This window comes from Carcharhinus amblyrhynchos, chromosome 1, assembly GCF_965287045.1.
Source record: "Carcharhinus amblyrhynchos chromosome 1, sCarAmb.v2.hapA, whole genome shotgun sequence".
Taxonomy (NCBI): domain Eukaryota; kingdom Metazoa; phylum Chordata; class Chondrichthyes; order Carcharhiniformes; family Carcharhinidae; genus Carcharhinus; species Carcharhinus amblyrhynchos.
The window spans coordinates 98,483,074-98,510,881 of NC_137324.1; the positions used below are offsets into that span (position 1 = coordinate 98,483,074).

General features: G+C 40.0%; 1 protein-coding gene across 1 annotated transcript in view; it reads left to right on the forward strand.

Annotated features, from left to right (window-relative positions):
• Positions 1-27,808, forward strand: part of adgra3 (adhesion G protein-coupled receptor A3) — a 185,166-nt gene that overhangs the window by 120,594 nt on the left and 36,764 nt on the right. The window contains exons 3-10 of the mRNA XM_080189551.1: positions 4,711-4,782; positions 8,467-8,538; positions 9,429-9,500; positions 11,548-11,708; positions 15,704-15,917; positions 16,706-16,870; positions 22,349-22,550; positions 23,340-23,489. Of these exons, the coding sequence (XP_080045677.1) occupies positions 4,711-4,782; positions 8,467-8,538; positions 9,429-9,500; positions 11,548-11,708; positions 15,704-15,917; positions 16,706-16,870; positions 22,349-22,550; positions 23,340-23,489 (1,108 nt within the window). The remainder of the gene's footprint in view (positions 1-4,710; positions 4,783-8,466; positions 8,539-9,428; positions 9,501-11,547; positions 11,709-15,703; positions 15,918-16,705; positions 16,871-22,348; positions 22,551-23,339; positions 23,490-27,808) is intronic.

Consider the following 27,808-nt stretch of genomic DNA (forward strand, 5'->3'; position numbering starts at 1 on the left):
AAATACAATCGGCCCATCTAATGCCTCCCACTTGACTTTTTAGCCAATCCAGTGTCTTAACTGCCTCCTCTTACACTGTGACTTGGGCAGCACCTTCTTTCACAAAGACTGCAAGTTCATTCTGTACCTCAGCCATAACCCTGCCTCCATGTGTAAATTCCAGTTAAGGTCCTTTTTATTATATTCACATGCCCAGAGAAGGAGATAGTCATCAACTTCAGGAAGCATAATGGAGGATATGCCCATCTAATTCAATGGGGATGAAGTATAAATGATTGAGAGCTTCAAGTTTTTGGGTATCCACATCACCAACAACATGTCCTGGTCCCCTCATGCTGACACTACCATTAAGATAGCCCACCAACACCTCCTACTTTCTCAGAAGACTAAGGAAATTTGGCATGTCTGCTACGACTCTCAGTGCCCATTATAGATGTACCATAAAAAGCATCCTTTCTGGTTGTATCACAACTTGATATGGCTCCTGCTATAACCAAGAGTGAAGTCCAGTCCATCACTCAAACCAGCCTCCCACCCACTGACATTGTCTACTCCCGCTGCTTTATAATTAAGGCCCTCACACACCCTGGACATGCTTTCTTCGAGCTGCTTCCGTCATGAAAAAGATTCAAAAGTCTGAGGGCATGTACCAGCTGACTCAAGAACAGTGTCTTCCCTCCTACCATCAGAGTTTTTAATGGAACTACCCTGCATTAAGTTGATCTTTGTCTACACCCTAGCGATAACTAACATTATGTTTTGCATTCTCTCCTTTCCTTCTCTATGAATGGTATGCTTTGTCTGCATAGTGTGCAAGAAACAATACTTTTCACTGTGTACTAATATATGTGACATAGATCAAATCAAATCAAAGACGACTTTTGGATTTCTTTGTGAGATGTTAAGAAACCCCACTGATGTTACCTGCAAAAGCGTCTCAAACTTCTGAAGGATGATTTGAAGCATTGGTTCTTAGTAGTGTATATTCATTTGGAATAATGTGAGGAACAGTCTGGTCATTGTGTAAACTATTAATGAGTATTTATTCAAGTTTAAAAGAAAGTAATATACACTAAGATACTTAACAGCATTTTATATGAAATTACCTATTGTTTCTTAAATAAAACTATGCTCCCTGAACTCAATGAGATACACTTTTCCCAAACAACATCCAATTTAGCAATTCTGACACTGGAATTCTACTGGCTCGCCCGCCATGGAATTAGAGCAGGTGAGGGGCGGACAATGGAAATGTCCGCTGACGTCGGGTGGGATCTTCTGGTCTCACTTGAACGAGGCCATAAAATCTCACCTTATGAGTCAAATCCAGCTAACAGTTACCATACAATACAGCTTATGTTTTCATGATTTAACATAGACACAAGACTGCTTCTTTTTGATGAGAATATTTGCAATCTGCGTGTCTTTAAATGTTTGTTGCAACAGGCCTCTGTAGCTCTGCTCAAGGATGGATCTGACCTCTGAAAATTAGATGGAGATGGCCTATCTGACTGGTGGATGGTTTAGAATTGGTTAGCAGATAGTAAACTGTGAGTTGGAATAGATGGGCCTGTGTCGTATTGGTAGGTAGTGACTAATAGAGTCCTGCAAAAATTGGGCCCCAGCTATTCACAATATATATCAAATGATTTGGATGAGGGAAACATGTAATATTTCTAAATTTGCTGATGACATGAAACTTGGTGGGAATGTGAGTAAAGAGGAGTACGTTAAGCTTCAAGGTACTGTGAACAAATTGAGTGAGTGGGCAAATACATGGCAGATGCAGCATTATGTGGATGAGGAAATAGACTAAACAAAGGGCAATACAGCTCAGGAACACGCCTTCGGCCCACCAAACCTGCACCCATCACATTGTCCTATCTAGACCAACCACCTATATCCCTCTATTCCCTGCCTATTCATGTGTCTATCCAGATTAGTCTTAAATGTTGCTGATGTGTCTGCCTCATCCACCTCACTTAGCAGTGCATTTCAGGCCCCCACCACCCTCTGCATTAGAAAAACTTCCATCGGACTACTCTACAGAACCTTTCACCCCCCCCCCCCCCCATCTTGAACTTGTGCTCCCTTGTGATTGTCGTTTCTGCCTTGGGAAAAAGCTTACAACTGTTCACCTTATCTATGCCCCTCATAATTTTATGAACTTCTAATCAGGTTGCCCCTCAGTCCCCATTTTTCCCAGAACAATCCTAGTTTATTCAATCTCTCCTCATAGCTAGTACCCTCTTATGACTCATGCTGCTAAAATGATCATTCAGTTTCAAATGTGTATAGATCCTATCCCTAAGAATCTTCTCCAGCAATTTCATATCATTGACGTCAAGCTCACTAATCTAATCTATAATTACCTGGGTTAACCTTGCTACCCTTCTTAAGTAACGAGACAACATTGGGTATCCTCCAATCCTATTGGACCTCACCTGTGGCCAATGAGGAAACAAAGATTTCTGTTAGAGGCCCAGTAATTTCCTCTCTTGATTCCTTCAGTAATCTGAGAGAGATGCTATCTGGCCCTGGGGATTTGTCTACCTTAATGCTTTTTAATACACCTAACACTAGTTCCCTCATAATGATGACTTGCTCTAGAGGGTTTACATATCCTTCTATGGCAGAATAATATTTCAATGGTGATAGATTGGGAAATGTTGACATAAAGGGACCTGGGTGTCTTAGTCCACCAGTCACTGAATGCAAGTATGCAGGTACAGCAAGCATTTAGAGAGGCAAATGGTATGTTGGTCTTCATTGGTCTTGAGTACAGGAGCAAGGATGTCTTACTGCAGCTATACAGAGCCTTGGTGAGACCATGCCTGGAGTGATGTGTGCTGTTTTGATCTCTTCACTCAAAAAAGAATATACTTACCATGGAGTAAGTGAAAGAAAGGTTCACTTGACTGATTCCTGGGATAGCAGGATTGTCATACAAAAAGAGATTGGGTCAATTGGGCCTGAATTCACTGGAAATTAGATGAGGGGGGATTAATTGAAACATATAAATTTTTGACAAGGCTGAACAGACTGGATTTTGGAATAGTATTTCCTCTGGCTGAAGGCTCTAGAACAAAGGATCTCAGTCTCAGGATGTGGTGTCGGCAATTTAGGACTGAGATGAGGAGAAATTTCTTTACTTGGAGGGAGTTGAACCTGTGGAATTCTCCACCAGAGAAGGTTGTGGAGCCTTTAAAAAGGAAATAAGTATCTAGCCTCTAAATGTGTCAAGTGCTATGGGGTTAATGTGGAGTATGGTATTGAGATAAAGGGCGGGATTTTCCTGTGGCACTCATCCCAAGACTGGAAAACAACGGACCTTTGCATGGTCTGCTACGATTGGAATGGTGGACTGGACAGGAAAATTCTGCCCTTAGAATCAACTATGATCATATTGAATGGTGGAGCAGTCTGAAAGGGCTGAATGGCTTATTCCTATTTTTTATGTTTCTATTCTGTACTAACTTTTGCTCAGCAATCATCCTTGTGCTTGGTGTCATTATTGGCTCTATGTTTCCCATTGTTTTTATTTCAAAATTCTAGTACTAATCTAAAAATAAGTTCATGTGACACCTCATTTTTTATTATCTCCCAGCTTGCCATTATAATGCCCAGTTCTCACCCATTGCACCTCTTCAGATTTAGTGCCTAATTCACCTTTCTCTAGCCCTTCAGTGGCAAAACCGTCACACATTCTGCTAAAGCACTCTGGATCTCTGTCTAAACTCATCCAAAGAAACTGCCTTGATATCCACCACTTCATGAACACCACTTTCAGCCAGTTGATGCTTAGTGCCCAACCCCTCCCCTTTGTGAAACACCTTTTGGGTACATTCTAAAAATATAGATTGTTTAGCCAGGAAAGTTCCAAAATTGATTGTGCTGAGTTAGTTAATCTCATTAGGTTGATAATGATGGAAGGGTGTTACAAGTAGAAAATTATATGCTTGGATCAGGTGGAGGAAAATTGGCTCAGCGTCATTTAGGATCCTGCTGGAAATGTTCAAGGGTAGACGGTGGATGCGAACTGGATTGGGTTTGCTTGTGATGAGACCATGATTAAGTATTTTACATTCATTTATCATTTTACATTCATATTTAGAGGGTTGCTGTTGTATGTGGAACATTACCATGTCACGAGTTGTTTCCTTTGGAGAATTGGGGTAGAAGAAGAACGTTAAAAGAAAAGTTTATGATTGCTGCCCCTTTGGAGAAAAAATGGATTAAAGAATTGATACAAAACTGAAAATATTTTAACAAAAGCATGGTTGGCTCATAAATTGAGAAAATACTTTATTTTTACCATAATGTCAAAACATAGTTACTATCATTTTCTACATTTTTATTCGTGCAATTTTAAGAGGTTTGTTATTTGTACACCTCTTAAATGCTAGTTAACATATTTTGGATGGTTATATTACATTGGGTTTGACTGTAATAACCATAGCTGCTCTAGTTTATCTACACATCTAATAAAATGTTATCGGATTGCCTAAGTGAAACTGTATATTCATTGATGTGTATATTTCACATCAGCTGTATACTGCTAGAAAATGAGCTTTCAGATAAAAGATGCTCCAATTGATTGTTTTGAACTTGGCAAGCATCCTTAGTACTTGATCATTCTCAAAAGAAAGCATGATTTTCCAACTGATCTGGAATGTGAGCCATTACAGTTAAGACTTTTTTTTCTTGCAGGGACGTGAAGAACAATCTTATAGGCAATATAGAATCAGATGCATTCTGGGGACTTTCAGCACTGAAAAGACTGTGAGTATTGAATTATTTAATGTACGTGAGTATGAGACAAAAAAAGGCCAATCGTGCTTTCTGCATTTTGGTACAGTAAATTAGTTATCTGATCCTGTACCAACCGGAATTTCTAATAGACTCAGCCCAAAATTCTGGTTAATCTGTGTCTGTATTTCGATTGGAGATGTCACACTCACAGGTAATAGTTATTGGCAGCCTATCCTCACCCCAGTCTCGGCCATCAATTGCTCTGCAGCACCACCTTTCTTTGGCACCACTCGGTCTTCACCTGCTCCCCCACCTTTTGCAAGACCTCAATATCTGCATAATCGTCGTGGACCTTTCCCATTAGATGCAAACGCAGAACTCAGCCTTCCATCACCAGTGAACCGGTTAACTGGCTCCTCCCATTCTCAGTGTCATTTTCCTGAATTATGAACAGAAGAGTATTGCTTTAGAACAAATTTCAAACCCCAGAACGATCAACATCAATTGGGATGGAGAATGGACTATATTGGATAAGTGGGTTCATTTTATACACCTACCCAATTTTCAGTTCTGTTAACTTCATTGGATTGAAAAATCTGGAAGTGGGTTTATAATCTCCCTGTCGCTCATCTTATGCCCCCAGTAAAATTCAAATTTCCATTCAATAGTTCAGCTGGTCTGAATTTAGCTTGCCAAAAAGACCTAGAACATAATACACCTTGAACTGCACACTGTTGCCAAAATATTAGGGTTTTGAAGCTGAGGTGTGAATTTTCCCAGATTTGTCATCTTTCTTCTGATAGCCCAAACTCTGCTCTTTCTTCCAATTTACAAGGCTGTGGTTCCAATAATTACAAACAGAGGTGGATTTTTGTTCCGTACTGGTCTTTGTCTAGCCCATGTGAATGCTTCTCAATATGAACCTAAAATAGGAGTGATTCATTAGATTCAGTTGTGACAAGAACTTGCATTGAGCAGATCTGTTAGTTCCCCGCAGATGACACAGCTGCGATGTTAAGACCTTTAAAAATTGCATTCATTCATCAGCTCATCCTTCCATCCATCCATCTATAATTTCAACTTTTTTTTTCAAATTCAATGATTTACCATTTAAATGACAAGCTATTTTTAATATATAATCTTCCATCATTTCTGACTGCCATTCAAAGGTCCAGTCTGAGGCCTTGCTTACTCCATGTTCTGAGCTCCAACTTCTGTTTCCTCTCAGTCCCCAGCTCATTATATTCTTTCGTGTACATATTGTAACAGGTAGCTGCTTACTTTTAAAATGTTTGACTTCGTGAACTTCCCAAAAATAGCTCAATAAAAGAGAAACCTGAGCAAAGTTTTACATCAGGATTTAAGGTCCACTTTTTGTTTTGCAGACAAGAAACTCAGTTTTAGGAGAAAAAAAAAAGCTGGAATCAGAAAATTTAATCTGCAATAGTGATATGAACTTCAGTAGGTTATTTGACCCTAATGTTTCTGTGTTTGTTGAACTCTTCCGAATGGAATTTGAGAAAGCACAGGAGAAAAGACACTATTTGTAGAGGGAGTGAAGATCATAGTTTGGCTGTCAAAGTCTGAAGTTTTGGATCTGCCTTCAGATTTGTTTGGGGAAAAAAGGCTAGAGATCTACAGAGACAAACTCGTGTACTTGAGAAAGCATGCAGAATGAGGCATAAATAGCGAAAAAGAGAAATTAAGAAGCATGCAAAGACTGAGAGACGTACCAAAATAAGAAAGGCAAAATGAGGAAAGCAACAGGAGATGGTGTATAAAAGCCATGCAGAACAAGAGGGGTGAACTTCTGGCCAATGTAACAGACTGGAAGCCCATCCATTTGATGAATGAAGGAGTCAAACTTTTTCAGGCTTCAGCTATATTTAAATTGAATTGGCTGCCAAACCATCAACCTGACATCAGGTAGCTCAAATACCCAGGCCATCAGCTGGAGAGAGGAGTGGGGTGGGGTCGGTGGTGGATGTCTGAATTGTAGATTGTGGCAGTGGTCCAGATTGCATAATGGAGAACAGAAGGGCACCCCTACCTCGGTTAACACCACAAAAATAATTTAAAACTTAACTTGCAATATCTCTTCAGCTGTATTACCAGAGAATTTTTTGGAGTGTGTGTGGCATAGGCTGAAAGCAGTACTATCCTAAAATGGCAGTCAGGACTGTCAGAGAACTTTCATGTATTACAAGAGGCATGCCATCTGAAATAGGCAGACCCTGATAGTGGTAGATCCCTTGGAAAGTTGCAATGAGCCAGTTGTTCCATTAACGAGGTGGTAAATTTAACAACATGATTTTGAGGTCATTTCTGTCTCAAGTGTGTTTTAGAAAGGTATAGTGAGAATGGCAATCTATCAAGGACAGGAACAGGAAAACAGTTGTATCTTTTGCATGAATAACCTTAAGGGTAGAGGAGAATTTAACTATCATCATCCCCTTCCTTCCCCTAGACCCACATTAGTTTCACACATTGTTGCCTTGACTTTATAAATTGCTGCTTCTCTCCCACAATTTTTTTTGCATGCAGAGATACAAGGTTTTGCAAAGGCCAAATTAGTAGCAACAGTTAATCTGTTTTTCGTGTACATTTTGTTAAAGAATCAATGTTGGCCAGAACATTAAACAAAGCCTGTTTCTAAATAATGCCTGAAGGTATTTTACAGGCAAATCAGTCCTCACATTAAAGTGACACCTATTATCAATGTAGCATTCTCTTAATAGTCCTCTATAGTTAACTTCGATTTTGTGCTTAGGTTCTGGAGTGGGACTTGAATAGAAATGCCCTTTGAGCCTGCTCTGCCATTCAGCATGAGCATCAGTTTTAGTTCAGTTATTAGTGTCACAAGTAGGTGTACATTGACGCTGCGATAAAGTTAGTGTGAAAATCCCCTAGTCACCACACTCAGCTGCCTGTTCAAGAGACATAGAGAATTTAGCATGGCCAATGCACCTAACCAACACATCTTTCGGGTTGTGGGAGGAAACCAGAGCACTCAGAGGAAACCCATGCAGACATTGGGAGAACGGGGAGAGCGTGCAGACTCCGCACAGAAAATGACCCAAGCCAGGAATTGAACCCGAAGCCTTGACGGTATGAAACAGAAGTGCTAGCCATTGTGCCACCGTGCCACTGATTCTCTATCTCAACTCTGTACTCCAGTACTATCCCCATAGTCCTGAACACCTTCAGAGGTTAGAAACCTATTTGCTTCCTCATATTCAGTGTTTTCAGTGTCTCCACAGGAGGAAATAACATCCCTGCATACAGTCTGTCCAGCCCTGTCAGAATCTGACTTGGGTGGGAGTAAAACTGATTGAAACTGATGGTTGTTGGTAAATAGCAGCTAATAGTACTGGTAGTGGAGAACATATTAGCATAATAATTTTCATATTTGCAATGGTGGTCAGAAACTGATTCAGCTCCTCTGAGCTTTGGATTCCAATGCTGAAGAAAATAGAAGCATTGCCACATGGGGAAAGGGGATAATCTGATGGGAGTCCACATCAACATGGTTCTGAATGCCTTTTGGCAGATGGTTTGCGGTGGAGCTGTGTACCCTGGGAGAGGAGAACCCAACAAAAGAAAGAAAGATGATACATGGGTGTATGACTTCAAGATTGGACGCTCTGAAAAGGACAAAAAGCCTCTCCTATATGTAGTAACCAATATAACCTGGTGGATTTTCTTTTCTTACAGGGATTTATCTAACAACAGAATAGGCTGTCTAAATGGGGAAATGTTCAGAGGCCTATCAAATCTTATCCGTTTGTAAGTTACCAGTTTAAGTGAATTTACCTTTTAATTTAAAATAGCATATATTTTGACTTTATTTAATCCTGACATTATTTATACTTTGTTTACTTAACTACATAGAACATATTGCACAGAAACAAGTCAAATTAGCCAAACCACTCTATTTATGCTCCACTCAAGTCTCCTCCCATCCTTTCTTATTTGACACTATTAGCCTAACCCTCTATTCCCTTCTTCCTCATCTACTTATCTAGTTTCCCAATAAATTCATCGCTGCTACCCACTGCAACTATTCCCTGTGGTAGTAAGTTCCATATTCTCACTATTCTGTGAGTAAAGAAGCTCCTCCTAAACTCTGTATTTGATTTCTTGGTAACCATTTTAAATTGGTGGTACTTTGTTTTGCTCTTACCCACAAATGGAAATATTCCACGTCTACTTTATCAAAAACTTTAAGAATGTTTAAAGATCTCTTAGTTCATCCCTCAACCTCATTTGAAGAGAAATGAGACCTAGGCTTTTAATTCTTTCCTGATGCATATAACCTTCAGTTCTATTGTCTGCGTAAATCTCTTTTTGTACCCTATCCAGTGCCTCCATATACCTTGTACAAAACTGAACACATTCCTTCCAAGTGTGGGCTAACCAAGGATTGATGTAGGTTTACCATAACTTGCACAAATGTAATATCTCAAGTCGTTCTACTTTGAAATTAATCTGCTTATTATGCAAGTTTATTGGTGTCTTCTTGTAGCTTGTTGGCATCTCTGCAGTTGATTATCTACCATTTTGGGGTTATCTGCAAATCTAGGAATTGTATTTTTGATTGCAACCTCTAAATCATTAATAGAAATTGTAAACAGCAGTTCAGCATAGTTTTTTTGAACTCCTATTTCTCTTTTCAGGAACCTTTCAGGAAACCTGTTTTCTACATTGGCACAAGGGACATTTGAGAACCTTTTGTCTCTAAAATACATGTAAGTGATACACCCAGTTTATTTTTCTTCTTAACTGCTTCTCATTACTGAAAGTTGTGTCCATACCTTTTTTCTACTTGCTATAAAGTTTTCATTCAAAATTTTTATCACGTGTACAATAAAAGGTAAAGTGAAGGTAAGTTGCCATAGTCCCACATGACTATGGGCAGAAGGAGAAAGCTGGCTGGTGGTGACGTAATTTGCAGATCACCACAGCTCAGGCGAGGGGCACGGTTGAGAAAGTGAACCTTCATGAATAACCTCAGCCATTCCAGGAATTGAACCCGCATTCAACTGAGCTAACCAACTCTGAATGTAATAACTTGTTTCTATTTAAATATGTTTCTCCTTCAAACGTTCTTGATTGCTGTTTACTTTGCATTCCAAGAAAGAAATGTGAACGCTATGCTGAAGTGTTGAATTTAATCTGATGAATTAGAAATTATGTTGACTATCTTTGTACAATTAATGTAAAAGTTATTGAAATAATAGTAGTTTGATATTGTGTGCATTCACTTGCTCCATAGAGCAAGGAAAAAGTAATTACTTCATAATTTAAAAAAAAATCAAGTATCCTTTTGTGGCAAATAGGGATTCAAACAATGAGAGAGAATTTCTGTGGCAGTTAACCTGATCTGTCACTGTAAACTTGGTAAATGAGTCATAGAATCCCTACAGTGCAGGACACCATTAGGCTCATCGAGCCTGCATCAACAACAATTCTACCTGCCCTATCCCTGAAATCCCATGTGTTTACTCTGCTAGACACTAAGGGGCAATTTTGCACGACCAATCAATCTAACCTGCACATCTTTGGACTGTGGGAGGAAAACAGAGCACTCAAAGATAACCCATGCAAACATGGGGAGAATTTGCAAACACCACACAGTCACCCAAGGCCAGAATTGAACCCGGGTCTCTGGCACTGTGAGGCAGTAGTACTACACACTGTGCCACCATGCTGCCCTGTGAGTAGTAGAATTCCTAAAAATTAGTGGAAATGGTGCCTTACTGTTTTTTCTCCTGGGCTTCCACAAGAGTTACATTGGACAGTCGGAAGGCCTGTAGAAATCTAGAGCTGCCCATTCCCCTGCCTAACCAATGCCACTCCTGTGCATGAATAAACAAAAAAAAATTTGAAAGGGAAGCTTTAAAACTGAAATTATTCTTTTTTGATACATGTACTGAAGTGCTGTTAGTCAACCTAATATTGAATTATTTTCAAAAATAGATGTTTACCATTTTGTGCTGGCATCAGTCTTTTGTATATTATTTAGCCATTAACCTTGACTTTATGCACTACACATCAATTATAACGCAGAAGCTAGGTAAGCAAACTACTCTCGTATTTCTTCTGTGTAAACCACTTGAGGATACCTGAAAGTGCCCTGGATGTGATTCCAACAACTCGGCCTTTTATGCACAACAAAGCAACTTTGTCTGAATTCAGCGTTTTCCTACTCCTCGCCTCGCCTCACCTCGCCACCTTTAAAGGGCAAGAACCGCAAGTGAAAGAGTTGGTCCAGCACAATACATGTATATTATGAAATATTTGCTATGGACAATGTTAGTTAATAAAAACTTAGTATTAATTCACTGTCTGCCAAATACTTCATGCAGGTAATGTGATTAAGTATATGTAATCAAGATTCAAATGTCGAGATTGAAATCTTCGATCATATAAAGATGTTAGATTTCTTGAAGTTCTCAAATTGGCACAAAATTCAGACAAGTTACAATTTGAACTTTAAAATGTAGTTTTATTTCTCTGTTGAACTGAATATCTTTAATTTACTACATGCTAACAAATGTATTTTACTGACTTTATTTCATTCTTATCAAATAAATTCAGATGATGAATTGGAAAAAATTTCAAATTATACTGCTAGAAAACTTAGATGAACTTAATTTAAACACCAGTACTTGGGTTCATGAAATGATGTGTTGATGTCAGGTTTTTGTAACTTAAGTTTCTTGAGAGAGCAATCTTTGTAAAGAAAAGTTATTTGGAAACATTAAACTTAATTTTTGAATTTGTCATTGTTAGAGAATTTCAGACGGACTATCTTTTGTGTGATTGCAACTTGCTTTGGATGATTCAATGGATAAAAACTAAAAATATAACTGTACGAGAAACTAAATGTGCCTTCCCAAAGTCTCTACACAGTCAGCTGGTAACGAGTGTTAAGAAAGAACTTCTGACTTGTGGTAAGAATTTAAGATTCAACTTTATACTCATGTACCAGTAGTCTTAATGTAATCTGTGTAATTAGGCAATTAGAGGAGGAAAGAAGTCAAAATAATTTAAAGTACATCCAAAATAGCAGGATTTCAGGCTCTTTGTTACAGTGGGTGTGTCCATCATTCATACTAAAATAAGCCATACCAGATGTCCACAAGAATTTCAAACTCCCAGACAGGAATTGCTGACTGCTGGCCCTTGCTCACTGTATTCCACTCATGTTGTGCACTGCCTGGTCTGGTCTGTCCCTATGCAATCCATTCTGCTCTCCACCTCTGTGATCCATTGTCGCTCTCTTTGCAATTTTCTGAATCTAAAAGTCAGGACCCAATCCTCCATTGGCTCATGTACAAAAAGCTGAAGTCAATAGTAAAGGAAGTTATGAGAACCAACAGCAAAGAGCTTTGGCTTTAAGGGGTTTAGACTAGTTAATTGGCCATGTTTCAGTCATCTGTCATTAGAGTTTAGGCATTGGCTTATCCCTTTTGAAAAACTCTTAGTAGGCAAAGACAACCCTGTGACACTGTACTCAGAGGTAGCAAACGTCACCTCCCTCTCTGGGAGGTTAATTATGTTGAGCAAGAAATTAGAACAACTATATTCCTAAAGCTAAGCTATAAAGAAATAATAATGTTATTTAAGAGCTCTGTTATTTAATGAGATCTGAAACCCCACCACCCAAAGAGTCGGTGGGGAATGTATCCCTGCCAATCACAGCAGCCTTTAACTGTATAATGCTTGGAGATGTGTCGGTAGAGTAGAGATGGAACTTTCCCTCCTCACTTAGGCAGATGTCTCACTTCCAGAGACTGGCTGGCTGGTCTGAGCAGCCAACAATTTGGTATTCCCTGTAATGCCGACAGCATCAGTATTTCCACTGCCTTTTGAGGAAGAGTTCTGAAGTTTCATGACCCTCATGAATTTTTGGAAAAAATTATCCTCATCTCTGTTTTACATGGATGACGCCATATTTTAAAATTGAGAGCCCCCTTAGATCTAGAATCTCCCACTAGAGGAAGTACCTTTTTCCATTTCCACCCTGTCAAGACCCCTCAGGATCGTATGTTTCAAACAAAGTTGCCTCTTACCCTTCTAAACCCCAACAGATACCAGTCTAGCCTGCCCAACCTTTTCCCCATAAGACAATCTGTCCATTCTAGATATTAGTGAACTGCTTCTAACATATTTACATCTTTCTTAAATAAAGAGACCATGCTGTACACAGTACTCCAGATGTGGTCTCACCAGTGTCCTGTTTGATTGAAGCATAACCTCTCTACTTATGTATTCAGTTCTCCTCGCAACAAATAATATTCTGTCAGCTTTCCTAATTGCTTGCTGTACCTACAAAATAATCTTTTGTGATTCATGTACTAGGACAGCCAGATCTCAGAGCTCTACAATCTCTCATCATTTAGAAGTATGTTTTATTTTTATTTTTCGTGCCCGAATGGACCATTTCACTTTTTCCCACATTAAAATCCATTTACAGATCTTTGCCTACTCACTTAGCCTATCTTTATCCCTTTTGTAGCCTCCTTTTGTCCTCTTCTCAACTTACTTTCCAACCTATTTTTGTGCTGTTAGCAAATTTAGCAACCATACCTTTGATCCCTTCATTGTATTCATGAATATAAATTGTTAAAAGTTGAGGCACCAACACTGTTCCTTGTGGCACACCATTTGTTGCATCTTGACAACCAGAAAATGACCAGTTGTTGCCTACACTGTTTCCTGTTAGCAATGATGTAGAGATGCCCGCATTGGGGTAAGCACAGTAAGAACAATACCAGATTAAAGTCCAACAGGTTTATTTGACTGAATAGACTGGGTCTGTTCTCATTGGAGTTTGGAAGGATGAGAGGGGATCTTATAGAGACATATAAGATAATGAAGGGGATGGATAGGGTAGAGGTAGAGAGATTCTTCCCGCTTAGAAAGGATAGCAGGACTAGAGGGCACAGCCTCAAGATAAGGGGGGTGCAGTTTAGATCAGAGTTGAAGAGAAACTTCTTCACTCAAAGGGTGGTGAATCTCTGGAATTCTCTGCCCGTTGAAGTGGTGGAGGCTACCTTGCTGAATATATTTAAGTCACGGGTAGATAGGTTTCTGATAGACAGGGGATTAAGGGTTATGGGGAGAAAGCAGGAAAGTGGAACTGATCCACTTCAGATCAGCCACGATCTTATTGAATGGTGGGGCAGGCTCGAAGGGCTAGATGGCCTACTCCTGCTCCTATTTCTTATGTCTTATTGGGAGCACAAGCTTTCAGAGCACTCCCCTGCAGTGCTCTGAAAGCTTGTGCTGCCAAATAAACCTGTTGGATTTTATCCTGGTGTTGTGAGACTTCTTCTGTTAACGAGCCACTCCTGTATCATGTCCATATATTATCCCTTGCAGCTTTGATGTGGCATCTTATCAAATGCCTACTGGAAATTTGAGAACAGTTCCATAGAATCCCTACAGTAAAGAAGGAGGCAATTCAGCCCATTGAGACCGCACCAATTCTGAAAGAGCATCCTATCCATGGCCATCCTCGACATACCCTGTAACTGCATGCATTTACCCCATTAATCCCCCTAACTTGCACATCTTGGGACATTAAGGGGCAATTTAGCAAGGCCAATCCACCTAACCTGCACAACTTTGTAGATAGGGAATCTATCTACAGAACATGTTAGTTTTTCAAAAAATCCAATTGGTTAAACATGATTTCTCTTTAACAAAACCATGTTACCTGCCTAATTAGCTTGAAATGTTCCAAGTGCCCTGCCATATAAAGTTTTTAATAATAACTTCAAACATTTTCCCAATGACAGACATTAAGCTAATTGGCCTGTAGTTTCCTGCTTTCTGTCTCCTTCCTATTTGAATAAAAGAGTTGCATTCACTATTTTCTAATCTAATAGAATCCTCCCAAAATCTTGGAAATTTGGCAAGTTAAAGTTAATGCACCAACTATCTCACGAGCTACTTCTTTTAAGATCCTCGGATGAAGTCCTTCAGGATCCCCGGGAACTTGTCAGTCCATAGCTCTTAACAATTTGCTCAGTACCACTTCTCTGCTGATTGATTATAATTTTCTTGAGTGCCTCCTCTCTTCCAGTTCTTGATTTTATAGTTACTTCTCGGGTGTTACTATATGCTCTGTAATGAAGACTGAATCAAAATACCTGTTTAATTCATCTGCCATCTCCTTATTTTCCATTATTAAATTGCCCAGATTTTCTATAGGTACAACACTAACTCTTCCTTACTTAAATATCTATAGAACCTCCGACTGTCATTCATATTTGTACCTAGATTTCTCTGGAACTCTAATTTTTCCCACTATATTAATATTTTTGTCATTCTGCGTTTTTTTTTTCAAACATTTTGCCTAATCTTCTGACCTGCCACTTATCCTCACACAGTTATATGATTTTTCTTTTTTTAGTTAACCGCCCCTTGGAATTTTTCTTTCTCATTGAAACATATCTATTTTGTATATTCTGAAATGTCCCCTTCGATGTCTGCCATCTCATTTCTAATTACCTGTCCTTTAACCTAATTTGCCAGTTCATTTTAGCTAGCTCTATTTTCATGCCCTTATTTAAATTTAAAAGATTTATCTTAAACCTACTCTTCTCATCCTCAAACTGAATGTAAAATTCAGTCATATGATAGCTGCCAACTAGTGGTGCCATGGCTTTGAGGTCTTTATTTCATCCTGGAGTTAATGAGGTGGGCTGCCCTTGGCCTGTGCCATCCCTGTAAAATTTGAGATTGTTCGGAAAGGCCACCCAGTAAATTTTACAACCCCTTCCGCAGTATGTAAACTTGCCAGCTGGAAATGTAAAATTCTGCACGTGATGTTTATGCTTTCAATTTTGTTAATAAATGTTATCATTTTTGCATTGTAAGCTAACTGAAGTCTGTACTTGTGAATGGTTTTCATTTTAACTGATCTTTTTTATTGCAGATGCTCCTCTTGAGCTGCCATCCTTTCAGCTGACCCCTTCCCACCGACAGGTTGTGTTTGAGGGTGACAGTTTGCCTTTTCAGTGTATAGCTTCTTATATTGGCCAGGACATGCAAGTACTCTGGTATCAGGATGGAAAGATAGTGGAAACTGATGAGTCCCAAGGAATCCTTGTTGAAAAAAATATGATACATAATTGTTCCTTTATTGCAAGGTAATAAATTGGCTTGCATTATTGATATCTCAACATTCAGAGTAGGAATGCTTCTTTCCATAATTATGGTGCATATACAGTATAAGACTATTTTTTCCTATACTTGAAATAGACTAACACTATGACATTCTATTTTTTCTGGCTTTATGAGGATCAGTTTAGTGTATCTTTTCTAATTGTTCTCTTTCCAATTTGTATAATTGAATTTCAGGACGTTGAACGACATCCAACCTGTATATGATGCCACCATTTTCACACAATATCTAGTGCAATTCTTTACCCTTCCATAAATCTCCAAATATTTGCTCAAAAGCAAATGTTACAAATGCAGAAAATATGATTTTACTAGATTGCAATGCTCCGAATGTTGAGAAAGGCTCTTTCAGGTCTCCATGATAGTGTATTTTAAATGTAGATTAAATTGCCAGGAATTTGATGTTAGTTATATTTGTACTATTTCAACATTTACTTCGTAATACTTGATTTTCAGCAGAATAAAGATTTTGTATTCAATGGCTAAAAGATTGGACACTGCTTTAAAATTTTACTCCCTTTCTATGAGTTTTAAATTTAGAAAAATTCCATGTATCATATAAGAATTTCACAAATCATTGAACCATTCAAAAGTTATGTTTCTGATTTTTGAATTTGCACGCAGTTAATATACCTTGCAGCTGTGTCTTTTATAATCTGAATTAATCCATTTTCTGAAGTGAAATTTTTTTACAAACTTAAATATTCTTTCCTATGTCACTGTTGAATGGTAATGTAATTATTTCTAAACACAGTGCTCTAACAATCTCAAACATCCAAATGGGTTCCACTGGAAACTGGGAATGCCATGTCCAAACCAAACGTGGAAACAAAACAAAACAGATCGATATAGTTGTCTTGGAGAACTCAGCTAAGTACTGCCCTTCAGAGATGGTGATGAATAATAAAGGGGATTTCAGGTAATTAACTTGGACAAGAAAAGATTTTGTGAAAGTCTGATGGAATGTTGTGTCCTTTTCTCAATAAACTACTTATCCGAAACTAAATTGCTTGCTTTATTCACCATTCTACGGATTACAGTTAATTTGCAATGATAGAATTGCTGACTGCAAGGTATCATTGAGATATACTCCATGTTTGAACATTAATCTTAGAATATGTGACATCTATTAAAAGTGAGTTTCAACAAAAGCTTACATTGTTAATATGTACAGGAATGGGGTTTGGGGTATGAGAGTAACTGATGCTTGAAGATAGTGAAAACAATGTGTAATTCTGTAGTAATTTGGTTTAGTTAAAGATCAATTTTCTTGATGCATTTAATTGACTATTTAAATAAATAAAAGTGCTAAGTTTCTAAATATGCATCGATAATAGCAATAAAACAGGACAATAATTGTCTGATGTTGCAATGGTATATGCTCTTAAGTTACAGTGCAGAACTTCTAACTTGGCTGAGTTGGTGGAACTCTCACCTTTTGTCAGAAGATTGAAAATCCTGCTTGAACAATTCAGCATATTATCAGGATTGATGGTTGAGTGCAGTACTCAATTGTAAAATATCATGAGCTAAATTGTTAAAAAGGGCTGCCTTTTGAGCTGAAGTAGATATTTTATTCTTCGCACGTATTTGTATGCTTAGGCAATCTTCATGTGGAACCGATAATTACTCTGGCAAGCAAAGGTTAATGTTAAACCAGGAAGATTTAATTTTGCATAATACACATGATTGAGCAAAACAGTAATCCCAGTTTTTAACTTTCATATCATTGCCTGGAATATCTAAAGCAATGAAAATGTGCCGTGTTAACCCAAATGGTGGGCATAACGTCCACTTTTGAGTTTTTGCTTATTATTGGTCAACTATTAGGTTTAAATGCTTTACTGGCTGTCCTCAGCCCCTGCTTCTTCAGAGCAAATAGCCAAGAGGGAATAAGGCTTGGCTTTGAATGGTGCAGTGAACAAATTGGGGGAATGACAAAGTCGAGATTGGTGGAACGTAGAGTTCTCAGGATTACAGTGCTGATAGAGGTTAAACATAGGGAGCCTCTCATGCGCTGAGAGCTAATTTAGGTCAGTGGGTGCAGGAATGATGAAAGAAAAGGATTTGGTAAGAGTTGTGATGTGGCCAGCAGTGTTTGTGTGAGCTTAAAGTTCATGGAGTGGAAGATTGGAGGCCCTCATTGTGCATTTCCTGCAATAAACTGTTGTTGATAACCTAACATCCAAATCGGGCAAAATTACAAGCAAGGTGCTACTTAAGAACATAAGAACTCGGAGCAGGAGTAGGCTGGCTGGCCCCTCATGCCTGCACTGCCATTCAATAAGATCATGGCTGATCTTTTCATGGACTCAGCTGTATTTACCCATAAACTCACTGTAACCCTTAATTCCTTTACTTTTCAAAAATCTATCTATCTTTGCCTTAAAAACATTCAACTAGGTAGCCTTAACTGCTTCACTGGACAGGGAATTCGACAGATTCACGACCCTTTGGGTGAAGAAGTTCCTCCTCAACTTAGGACTAAATTTGCTCTCCCTTATTTTGAGGCTATGCCTTCTAGCTCTGGTTTCACCCACCAGTGGAAACAACCTTCTTGCTTCTATCTTATCAATTCCCTTCATAATCTTATGTTTCTATAAATCCCCCCTCATTCTTCTAAATTCCAATGAGTATAGGTCCAGTCTACTTAGTCTTTCGTCATAAGCCAACTCTCTTAATTCCAGAATCAACCTAGTGAAACTCCTCTGCACCCCCACCAGTGCCAGTATATCATTTCTCAAGTAAGGAGCCCAAAACTGTACAGGTATGGCCTAACCAGCACCTTTTATACAGCTGCAACATAACCTCCCTCATTTTAAATTCCATCCCTCTAGCAATGAAGGACAAAATTCAATTTGCCTTCTTAATTAGCTACTGCACTTACAAACCAATTTTTTGTGCTTTGTACACAAGGACACCCAGATCCCTCTGCACAGCAGCATGTTGCAATTTTTTACCATTTAAATAATAGTCCATTTTGTTGTTATGCCTACCAAAATGTATTCCATCTACCAGACCCTTGCCCATTCACTTGGACTATCTGTATCCCTTTGCAGACATTTAGTGTCCTCTACACAGTTTGCTCTACCACTCATCTTAGTGTCATCTGCAAACTTTGACACACTATACTTTGTTTCCAACTTCAAATCATCTATGTAAATTGGTGTCCCTACACTGATCCCTGAGGCACACCACTAGTCACTAATAAACATTTATTATGTTCAAATGTAAATTTTGCGTTCCAATAACTCAGTTATGTAAAAGAGAATTTACCATATTGAGTCTTTGTTTCATGCTGAATTTAGAATTTCTTACCCAGGTAGGTAAGAACAACAACAGGGGACTTGATTCTTCTGTTACTGCACACCAGTGAGGAGAGAAAAGAACATTCTTGAAAAAGAAAGCTCCAATTTCCCAGGCAGGCCCAACCTATGAAATTCTGTGCTTGTGTCTTTTGAAATTTAAAGTACCAGCTCCAGTTTCATTCTACTACACAAGATTTTGGAAGCCTTGCGATGTAATGGGTAGCATTCCTGTCTCTGAGCCAGAAGTACTAGGTTCAAGTTCAACCTGAAGACTTGATGGCCAAGGAAGGTGCATTCATCATGTGGCCAAACAGGTTGATTGTCAACCTGAAAATCCTTCCAACAGACACCAGTGACAGGTGATAAGAGCAGCAGAGATTTCTGGTCAGCCATTTGATGGAAAGAATGTTAAATTCTCTACCATCACTATTTGAAGCTCCAGACTAAAAAATGCATGTAAACAAATACATAAGCATGTTGCCACAGCAATTCCAATTCCCTAAGTGACCTGCAACATATCACTATAAAAGTTCAACCCTCTACCTACCCTGCAAGTCTCACTCCCTGGAGTATAGGTGCATTTATTCCAAATTTTTAGTATGTTGTATAGACTTGTTCTCAAAATGTTGGAAATGCAGTGCTAGTCCTTATGCAGTTAAACAGTATGTTAGTCAATGATTATAGTTATTTTTGCATTCCCACTAATTTTATTTGTACTTTTTTTTTGCAATTTTTCAGCTGCTGTTTTGATTTTTTTTTAAACTCTTTCATGGGATGTGGGCTTCACTGGCTAAGCTAGCATTGATTGACTATCACTAATTGCTCTCGAACTGAGTCGCTTTTTGCTGCATCTAGAGCAGCATTTTTCTTATAATCTTTGCTGAGCAAGGGAATATGTTTATTTGATTTTATGTAATAGCACTTGAAAATCTGTTACAGAATTTCAAAAGCCTGGATTTTTTTCTTCTTTGTTTCATGGGATGTGGGTGCCACTGGCAAGGTGAAAATTTTTGTTGCCCATCCCTAATTGTCCTTAAACTGAGTGACTTGCTAGGCAATTTTGGAATATCCCATGATGAGTAGGTGAGATGGATTAATCATATTGCTTGTGTCTGAAGTCACGTTTAAGCCAGATTAGGTAAATGGCAGATTACTTTCCCTAAAGGACATCAATATAATATCATAATAGTATACTGAGTTATAAGATCCTAATTAACTTCCAGTTTGTAAAGGGTGGTATTTAGTTTAGCTCTGCTATACTTCATTTGCTTTGAGCTCCACAATGCCAAGAAACTATGGTATTATTTTGTTTTTGCAGTAAATAGGGATTATGCATAATATTAGAATTAAGGTACTGAACTGATTTGGTTTTATATTTCTTCAGCTATAGACGTACCAACACCAGTCAGCTTAATATTTTAAGTGTACTGTAATGCAATGGTTTCTTTTGAATATTTTCCTTACTGTTTTATAGATAAAGGGGTAATGAATATTTTTACAAAATGAAGAACAAATATTCCAAGTTGCCATAGACAAGATAGGTTTCACGGAATCACAGAATTCTACAGTACAGAAGAGGCTCTTTGGCCCATTGGGTCTGCACCGATGCATTCCCACCTAATCCCACTTGTCAGCACTTGGCCCATAGCCTTGAATGTTATAGCATGCCAGGTACTTTTTAAAGGATGTGAGGCACCCTGCCTCCACCATCCTCCCAGGCAATGCATTCCAGACCTTCACCACCCTCTGAGTAGAAAAGTTTTTCCTCAAATTCTCCCTAAATCTCCCACCACTCACTTTTAACTTGTGTCTCCTCATAACAAACCATCCAACTAAGAGGAACAGCTGCTCCCTATCCAACCTGTCCACGCCCCTCATAATCTTGACAACCACAATCAGGTCACTCCTCAGTCTTCTCTGTTCCAATGAAAACAACCCAAGCCTATCCAACTTCATGACTTATATGTTCCATCCCAGGCAGCATCCTGGCAAATCTCTGCACCCTCCAGTGATTTCACATTCCTTCCTATAATGTGGCAACCAGAACTGCACACAGCACTTGAACTGTGGCCTCACCAAAGTTCCATCCTGCACTTTCTGTACTCCACTAATGCTTCTGCAGACTTAGTCCCCTTATACTTGTTAAAAGCCCCTCTTTTCCTTCTCATTATATCCTGAATGTCTCTGCTCATTCATGGTTCTTTAGGTTTGTTACACGTTTCTATTACCCTAGTGGGAATATGTTGGGTCTGTACCCTCTGAACACCCCCTACTGCTCTTCTGCAGATTTCCCCACAAGTAACCTGTTCCAGTCTACCTTGGCCAGATCCTGCCTAATTTTGTTAAAATCTACTCTTTCCCCAATCCAAAACAGTTTTCTGCAACTTGTAACTTTCTTTGTAACAGATTTGAATTGAATTTGCTATCACCAAAATGTTCTCCACCAACATATCAAGCATCTGTCCGGTTTCATTTCTCAGAATTGGGTCCAGCTGAGTTCCTTTCCTTGTTGGATCCTCTAAATATTGACCTAAGAAGTTTTCTTGTATACATTTTAAGAACTCTACTCCGTCTAAGCCCTTAACATGATGGCTGTCCTAATTAATGTTGAGGAAGTTGAAATCACCTAATATAATTACCGTCATATTTTTACACCCCTCTGTGAATTGTGCACATATTTGCTCTTCAATTTCCTGCTGACTATCTGAGAATCTATAAGAAACACCTAGCAATGTAGCTGTCCCTTTTTTATTCCCAAGCTGTACCCTTCAAGATATCATATCTCCTTACTGCAGTAACTGCCTCCTTAACTAATAATGCAATGCCTCCTCCTCTTTTATCTCCCCCTCTGCCTCGCTTGAAGATTCCATTTCAATGTCCCTGAAGGGAGAGGAGGAGGTAAAAGAGGACTGTGAGTTACCAGTCCTGCCCCTCATTCATGTTAAAATATGGTAATGTAAGAAATAAGGTCGAGATTGGCCAGAACTGTTATAATTGATATAATTTTTCTTTTTACTTGTTATGAAAATTAAACCTCAATACTTTGAGAAATTTGAATTAATTGAATGGAATCATTTTCTGACATATAGATGGCCTCGCACACTAGCTGGCATCACTGCCTACCTGCTCTGTACCCGTTACTCTGCTGGCACTGGTATATATCCCGGTGGCTCTCAAGATGAAAAGAAGGCTTGGCGCAAGTGTGACAGAGGAGGATTTTGGTCCGAAGACGATTATTCCCGATGTCAGTATGCAAATGATGTGACACGGGTGCTTTACATGTTTAACCAGGTATCTATGAGTGCTCACTTACATTAGAAAAATTATCTCATGCTGTAAAAATATTGCAAGCTTAAATTTATGCAGCAAATTCATGAAAAAACTTTTTTACCGTTAAATAGAACTTTATAATTGCCAAGCTTTACTTAGTATTGCAACTTGTAAATTGTCAGCTTAATTCTGTCAGCATTATTATCTCTTGTCCAAAAGTTCTGGGACTTGAGTAAATAATCCAGATATCTCTATGAATGCATTTCATTGATATGTGTAAGAATTGTAACATTGGGCAGGAATTTCTGGCTCCAACATCAGAAGCATCATTGTGGGTGGGGTCAGAAAAGTTTGGAGAGCTAGGAAAAGTCAATGGCTCTCCAAAGATTGCCATCCCATTGCAATAATGCTCACTGGCTTGGGGTCAGAAAATCTTGGCCATTAGTATGCTCAACAGTCACTGCAGTCATAATTCATCAGGTAAATAAGTAAAAATATTCTGGCAGGATAGTAAGACACTATATAAATGCAAGAACTTCTTTTGGAATGCGCAATAAATCTGTGAGATGAGGTGCATTGTAATCTTGAAACTTTTTCCTGATGTATTTTTGTTGTCATTAGCATGTCGCTTTTCAGTTTTCTGCTTTAGGTATTGTGTAAGTGTGGTGTTTAAAAAAAATGTAAAGGTAAAATATGTGAATTCATGCAAAATGCTCATGAATTGTTCATCTCAGTTAGTTCACAATTGCAGTAAGGTTCTTCGATTGTGTCATCCAACGGTACTATTACCTATTCATTTTAAATAACTAGATGCCTTTGAATCTCTCAAATGCTGTGGCAACAGCACGACAACTTCTGGCTTATACTGTGGAAGCTGCAAACTTTTCTGATAAGATGGATGTCATTTTTGTGGCTGAAATGATTGAAAAATTTGACAGATTTGCAGAAAAATACAAAGAGGTCAGTTATTGATTATTTATTATCAATGACACCGGTAAATGTTTATGCATATTAAAATACATTTCAATTTTATATTAAATATTTTTCCCCAAATAGTTTTGTTATGCTTAAAGACCTTTTGTCTGGTGAATGGATCATATTTTGTATATATAAATAAATTAATGCAAATATGAAGCTCTTCTAATCTCTATATGGAATGGCAAGTTGCTGGATAAAAGTCTTTCTACTTTGTCTCACCAATTTACCTTAATTCAAATCTCACATGAACATACCAGTGTAAATTTTCTATCTGTTGCATTAGCTACCCATCTTTGAAAAAAATTGATAACCTCTGTTGAATTTTCATCGACTATCTTTATCCCACTGACATTGAATCAAGCGCTATTTTGTTATACAAAGAGACAAAACCAGGAGGTGGATCATCAGAACAAGAATAAACCATTCAATCCCCTTGAGCCTTTTCCACCATTTGGTGACATCATGATTGATCTGTGGCTTAACTCCATGTTACTCCTGTAGTTTCTGCCCTTTGATTGTGGGTTCTGTGTACGCTGCATGAGGATCAGGCTGGTACATGACTTTGGTCTTTTTAATGTTGATGGTGAGTCCAAAGTTGTCACAAGCCATGGAAAATTTGTCCATACTGACTTGCACATCTGGCTCTGAGCCAGCAGTCATCAGCAAAGAGAAAATCTCTCAGAACAGTCTTTCATTTTGGTAATAGCTTGAAGTCTCCTCAGGTTGAAGAGCTTCCCATCCACTCTGTACTTGAGGCTGATTCCAGCAACACTGTCCTGGATGGCATCATTCAGCATGGCAGTAAACATCATGCTGAATGGTGTGGGTGCGAGCATACAGCCCTGTTTGACGCCATTGGTGACTGGGAATGCCTCAGATGATTCTCCGCCCTCCAGTACTCTGGCCATCATGGAACTGGCATACCATCGGAATGAATTTGGGGGGGCAGCCAAACTTTGGCATGATCCTTCACAAGCTTTGCCAGCTTACAGTGTCAAAGGCTTTCACGAGGTCAACAAAGGTTGTGTAGACTCACGATTCTGCTCCTGACACTTCTGAAGTTGGCGCGCAGCAGAAATCGTGCCATCAGTCTCACGATCTTTTGCGGAAGCCACACTGTAACTCTGGAAGCAGGCCCAGCTCCAGATGAGTGACCAGACGATTTAGCAGGACTCTTGCAAGGGTTTTTCCTGTGATGGAGAGCAGCGAGATTCCTCGGTGGTTGTCGCATACTTGCCGATTGCCCTTCCTCTTGTAGAGGTGTACAATGGAAGCATCTTTTAAGTTCCTGAGGAATGGATCCTTGCTTCCAAAAGGACTGGAACAACTCGGTGAGCTTCTGGATAAGTGCAGGACTGGCAGCTTTATGGATCTCTGCGGATATGGCATCTGCCCTGGGGCTTTGCCACTGATTAGCTGGCTGACAGCTTTCCTGGTTTCTGCTACTACCGGTGGATCATCCGTGGCGCTGTTGATATCAACCTGGGGAATCCTGTCTGTTGCCTCATTTGTTAATAGATGACAGTCGATTGAGGACGGCTTCAAAGTGTTCAGCCCATCTCGGCAGGCTCTGAGCCTTCTCTGTAATGAGAGTTGTACTATCTATACTCAGGAGGGGGGATCTCCCGAGAGATTGAGGTCCGTAGAGAGTGTTGAGGGCTTCATAGAACCGTTTCCAGTCATTTCTGTCAGTGTATCCTGTATTTCATCTGCCTTGGCGCTCAGCCAGGCATCCTGCGTTTTACGCAGCTTATTCTGGACTGTCCTGCGAGCACTGGTAAAAGCATTTTTCTTGGCAGTTGAAGATGGGTCGTTCTGACAGGCCCGATGAAGACGGTGCTTTTCAACGAGTAGAGCCTGTATCTCCTCATCATTCTCAGCGAACCAATCATGCTGCTTGCGGGTAGAAGGCCCGAGCATCTTCAGCATAGATGTATGGATAGCATCCCTGAAGCGTTCCCAGTTGTCCTCAGCACTGCCTGCAAGGTGCAGGTTAGCAAGCTTGATTTCTAAGTCTTCAGCCAGTGCTGACGCTATGCAGGGGTTCTTTAGCTTGGCAGCATTGATTCTTTTCATAACCTTGCTTCTTTGTGGTCGCCTTTTGGGTCTAATGCGGAGCCTCATTTTGGAGACAATGAGCCTGTGATCTGTCCAGCAGTCAGCACCACACTTGGCCTTCGTTACTCTGACATCCTGCCTGTCTTTTCTCCTGACAATGACATAGTCGATAAGATGCCAATGCTTAGAGCGGGGGTGCATCAGGAGGTCTTGTTACAGGTAGGCAGATGGAAGGTTGTGTTGGTGATGAGGAGGTCGTGTGCTACACAGGTCTTCAGTAAGAGTAGGCCATTACTGTTACAAATGCCCACTCCATGCCTCCCAATGATTCCCTGCCAGATTGCTGAGTCATATCCTACTCTTGTATTGAAATCGCCAAGTAAGATCAGCTTGTCGGTACTGCTCACTGCTGTTAGTAGGGCGTCTGGTCCTTCGTAGAACTTGTCTTGCATCTCGTCCGGGTTGTTCATTGTGGGGGCATAGGTGCTGATCAGGGTGGCTTGACTTCTGTTCTGTAGCGAAAGCTGTAATGTCATAAGCTGGTTGTTGACACCCTCGGGTAGACTATCAAGTTTCCGAACAAGGTGACTCCTGATGGTGAATCCAACTCCAGCATCACGACGCTCATCGCTGCCGCAACTGCTCCAGAAAAAAAGTGTGTCCACCTCCAATTTCAGTCAACTGACCTATGTTGGCAAGATGAGTTTCGCTCAGGGCTGCAATGTCAATGCTGTATCTTGCAAGCTCTCTGGCAACTAAGGCTGTTCTTCTCTCTGGTCTGTCTGCTGTAGGGTTGTCTAAAAGTGTGCGCACGTTCCAAGCACCAATGGTTAGTGCTGTCACCTTGTATTTTGTTTTGTTTGTTCAACCACAAGATGGGATCCCTGTCAGCCACGGTAAACTGGCCAGGGTGTATTGAAGCAGGCAGTGTTTAGGGCACCTTTTCTAGCCCCTTCCTCTTTCTATGGAGGTGAGCAGTGTGTTCCTGAAGAGGACTGCACAGTCGCCCAGGTAGATGCCGGATTCCACTGCTGCTTCGCTCAGCGAAAAACAACCATTAGACCTGAGCTACCTGCGTGCATGTCTGTGACTACAGCTCCCAGTGTATCTACACCTGCTGCTTCATCGCTCACCCATCACCACAGGACTTCAAGGGTTAAACAGGGCACTGATGATGATGGTGTCGAAACTAGCGCATGATTTGGATTAAAGTGAGGGAGAGTTGCGCAACATCAGCCTCACTCTCTCTTCCCAATTCCCTTGTAGATCCAGTGCAAGACAAGAGTCAAGATGGCTGGAGGTGGGACTAGGCACAGTGGATGACCAGGATGTCTTCTGTGTCTTGTCCTGCTCTTTATGTTCCACGATGTTTGCAGAGACCGCCTTCTTGACCGTTGGACCTTCCATTGGTCTCGTCCGCTCAATCTGCTGGACTCTGTCCTCACATGCTGGGATAGACAACTCCCTATTTCACCCAGGGTTGAGACCCGTCGGCTACCCTCACCTGGTTTAGCCAGCTTGTTGAGGCCATTGCCCGGGGTGTGGCCGCTGACGCATGCAAACAGCTACGGGGAGCCACAAGTGAGAGCTGAGTGTCAGGTGGGGACAAAAGATGGACAAACTGCCCTGAAAGGACGTGACATGTTCCCACACCAAAGGTACTACCCCTCCCTGACACCCCATACACGCTCCATACAGGCAGTGGACCAGTTCACTTATTTTGGCAGCATCGTCTCCCAATCAGTGACCATTGATACAGAAGTTAACTGCAGAATAGCAAAGGCAAGTTCTGCTTTTAGTAGACTGCGCTCCGCTGTATGGGAATGTTGAGGAATCAGCCCAGCAACAAAACTGAAGGTCTACAGTGCTGCGGTACTCACTACCCTCCTGTATGCCTATGAAACATGAACTGTGTATCGAAGGCATGCAAGACAGCTCAATCATTTCCACATGACTTGTCTTCGCAGAATATTACGCATCATTGGCAAGACAAAGTACCAGACACTGAAGTTCTCTCCAGAGCAAGTCTACCATCAGTCCACACACTGCTGATCAGAGCGCAGACCCGATGGGCAGGTCATGTCATGTCAGATGAGCGCATACCCAAGCAGCTCCTTTTTGGGGAACTCTCTGCTGGAAGACGCTCACATGGAGGGCAGAAGAAACGTTTCAAAGACACACTTAAAGCCTCCCTGAAGTCGCTTGACATTGACACAACCACCTGGGAAACGCTGGCACAAAAC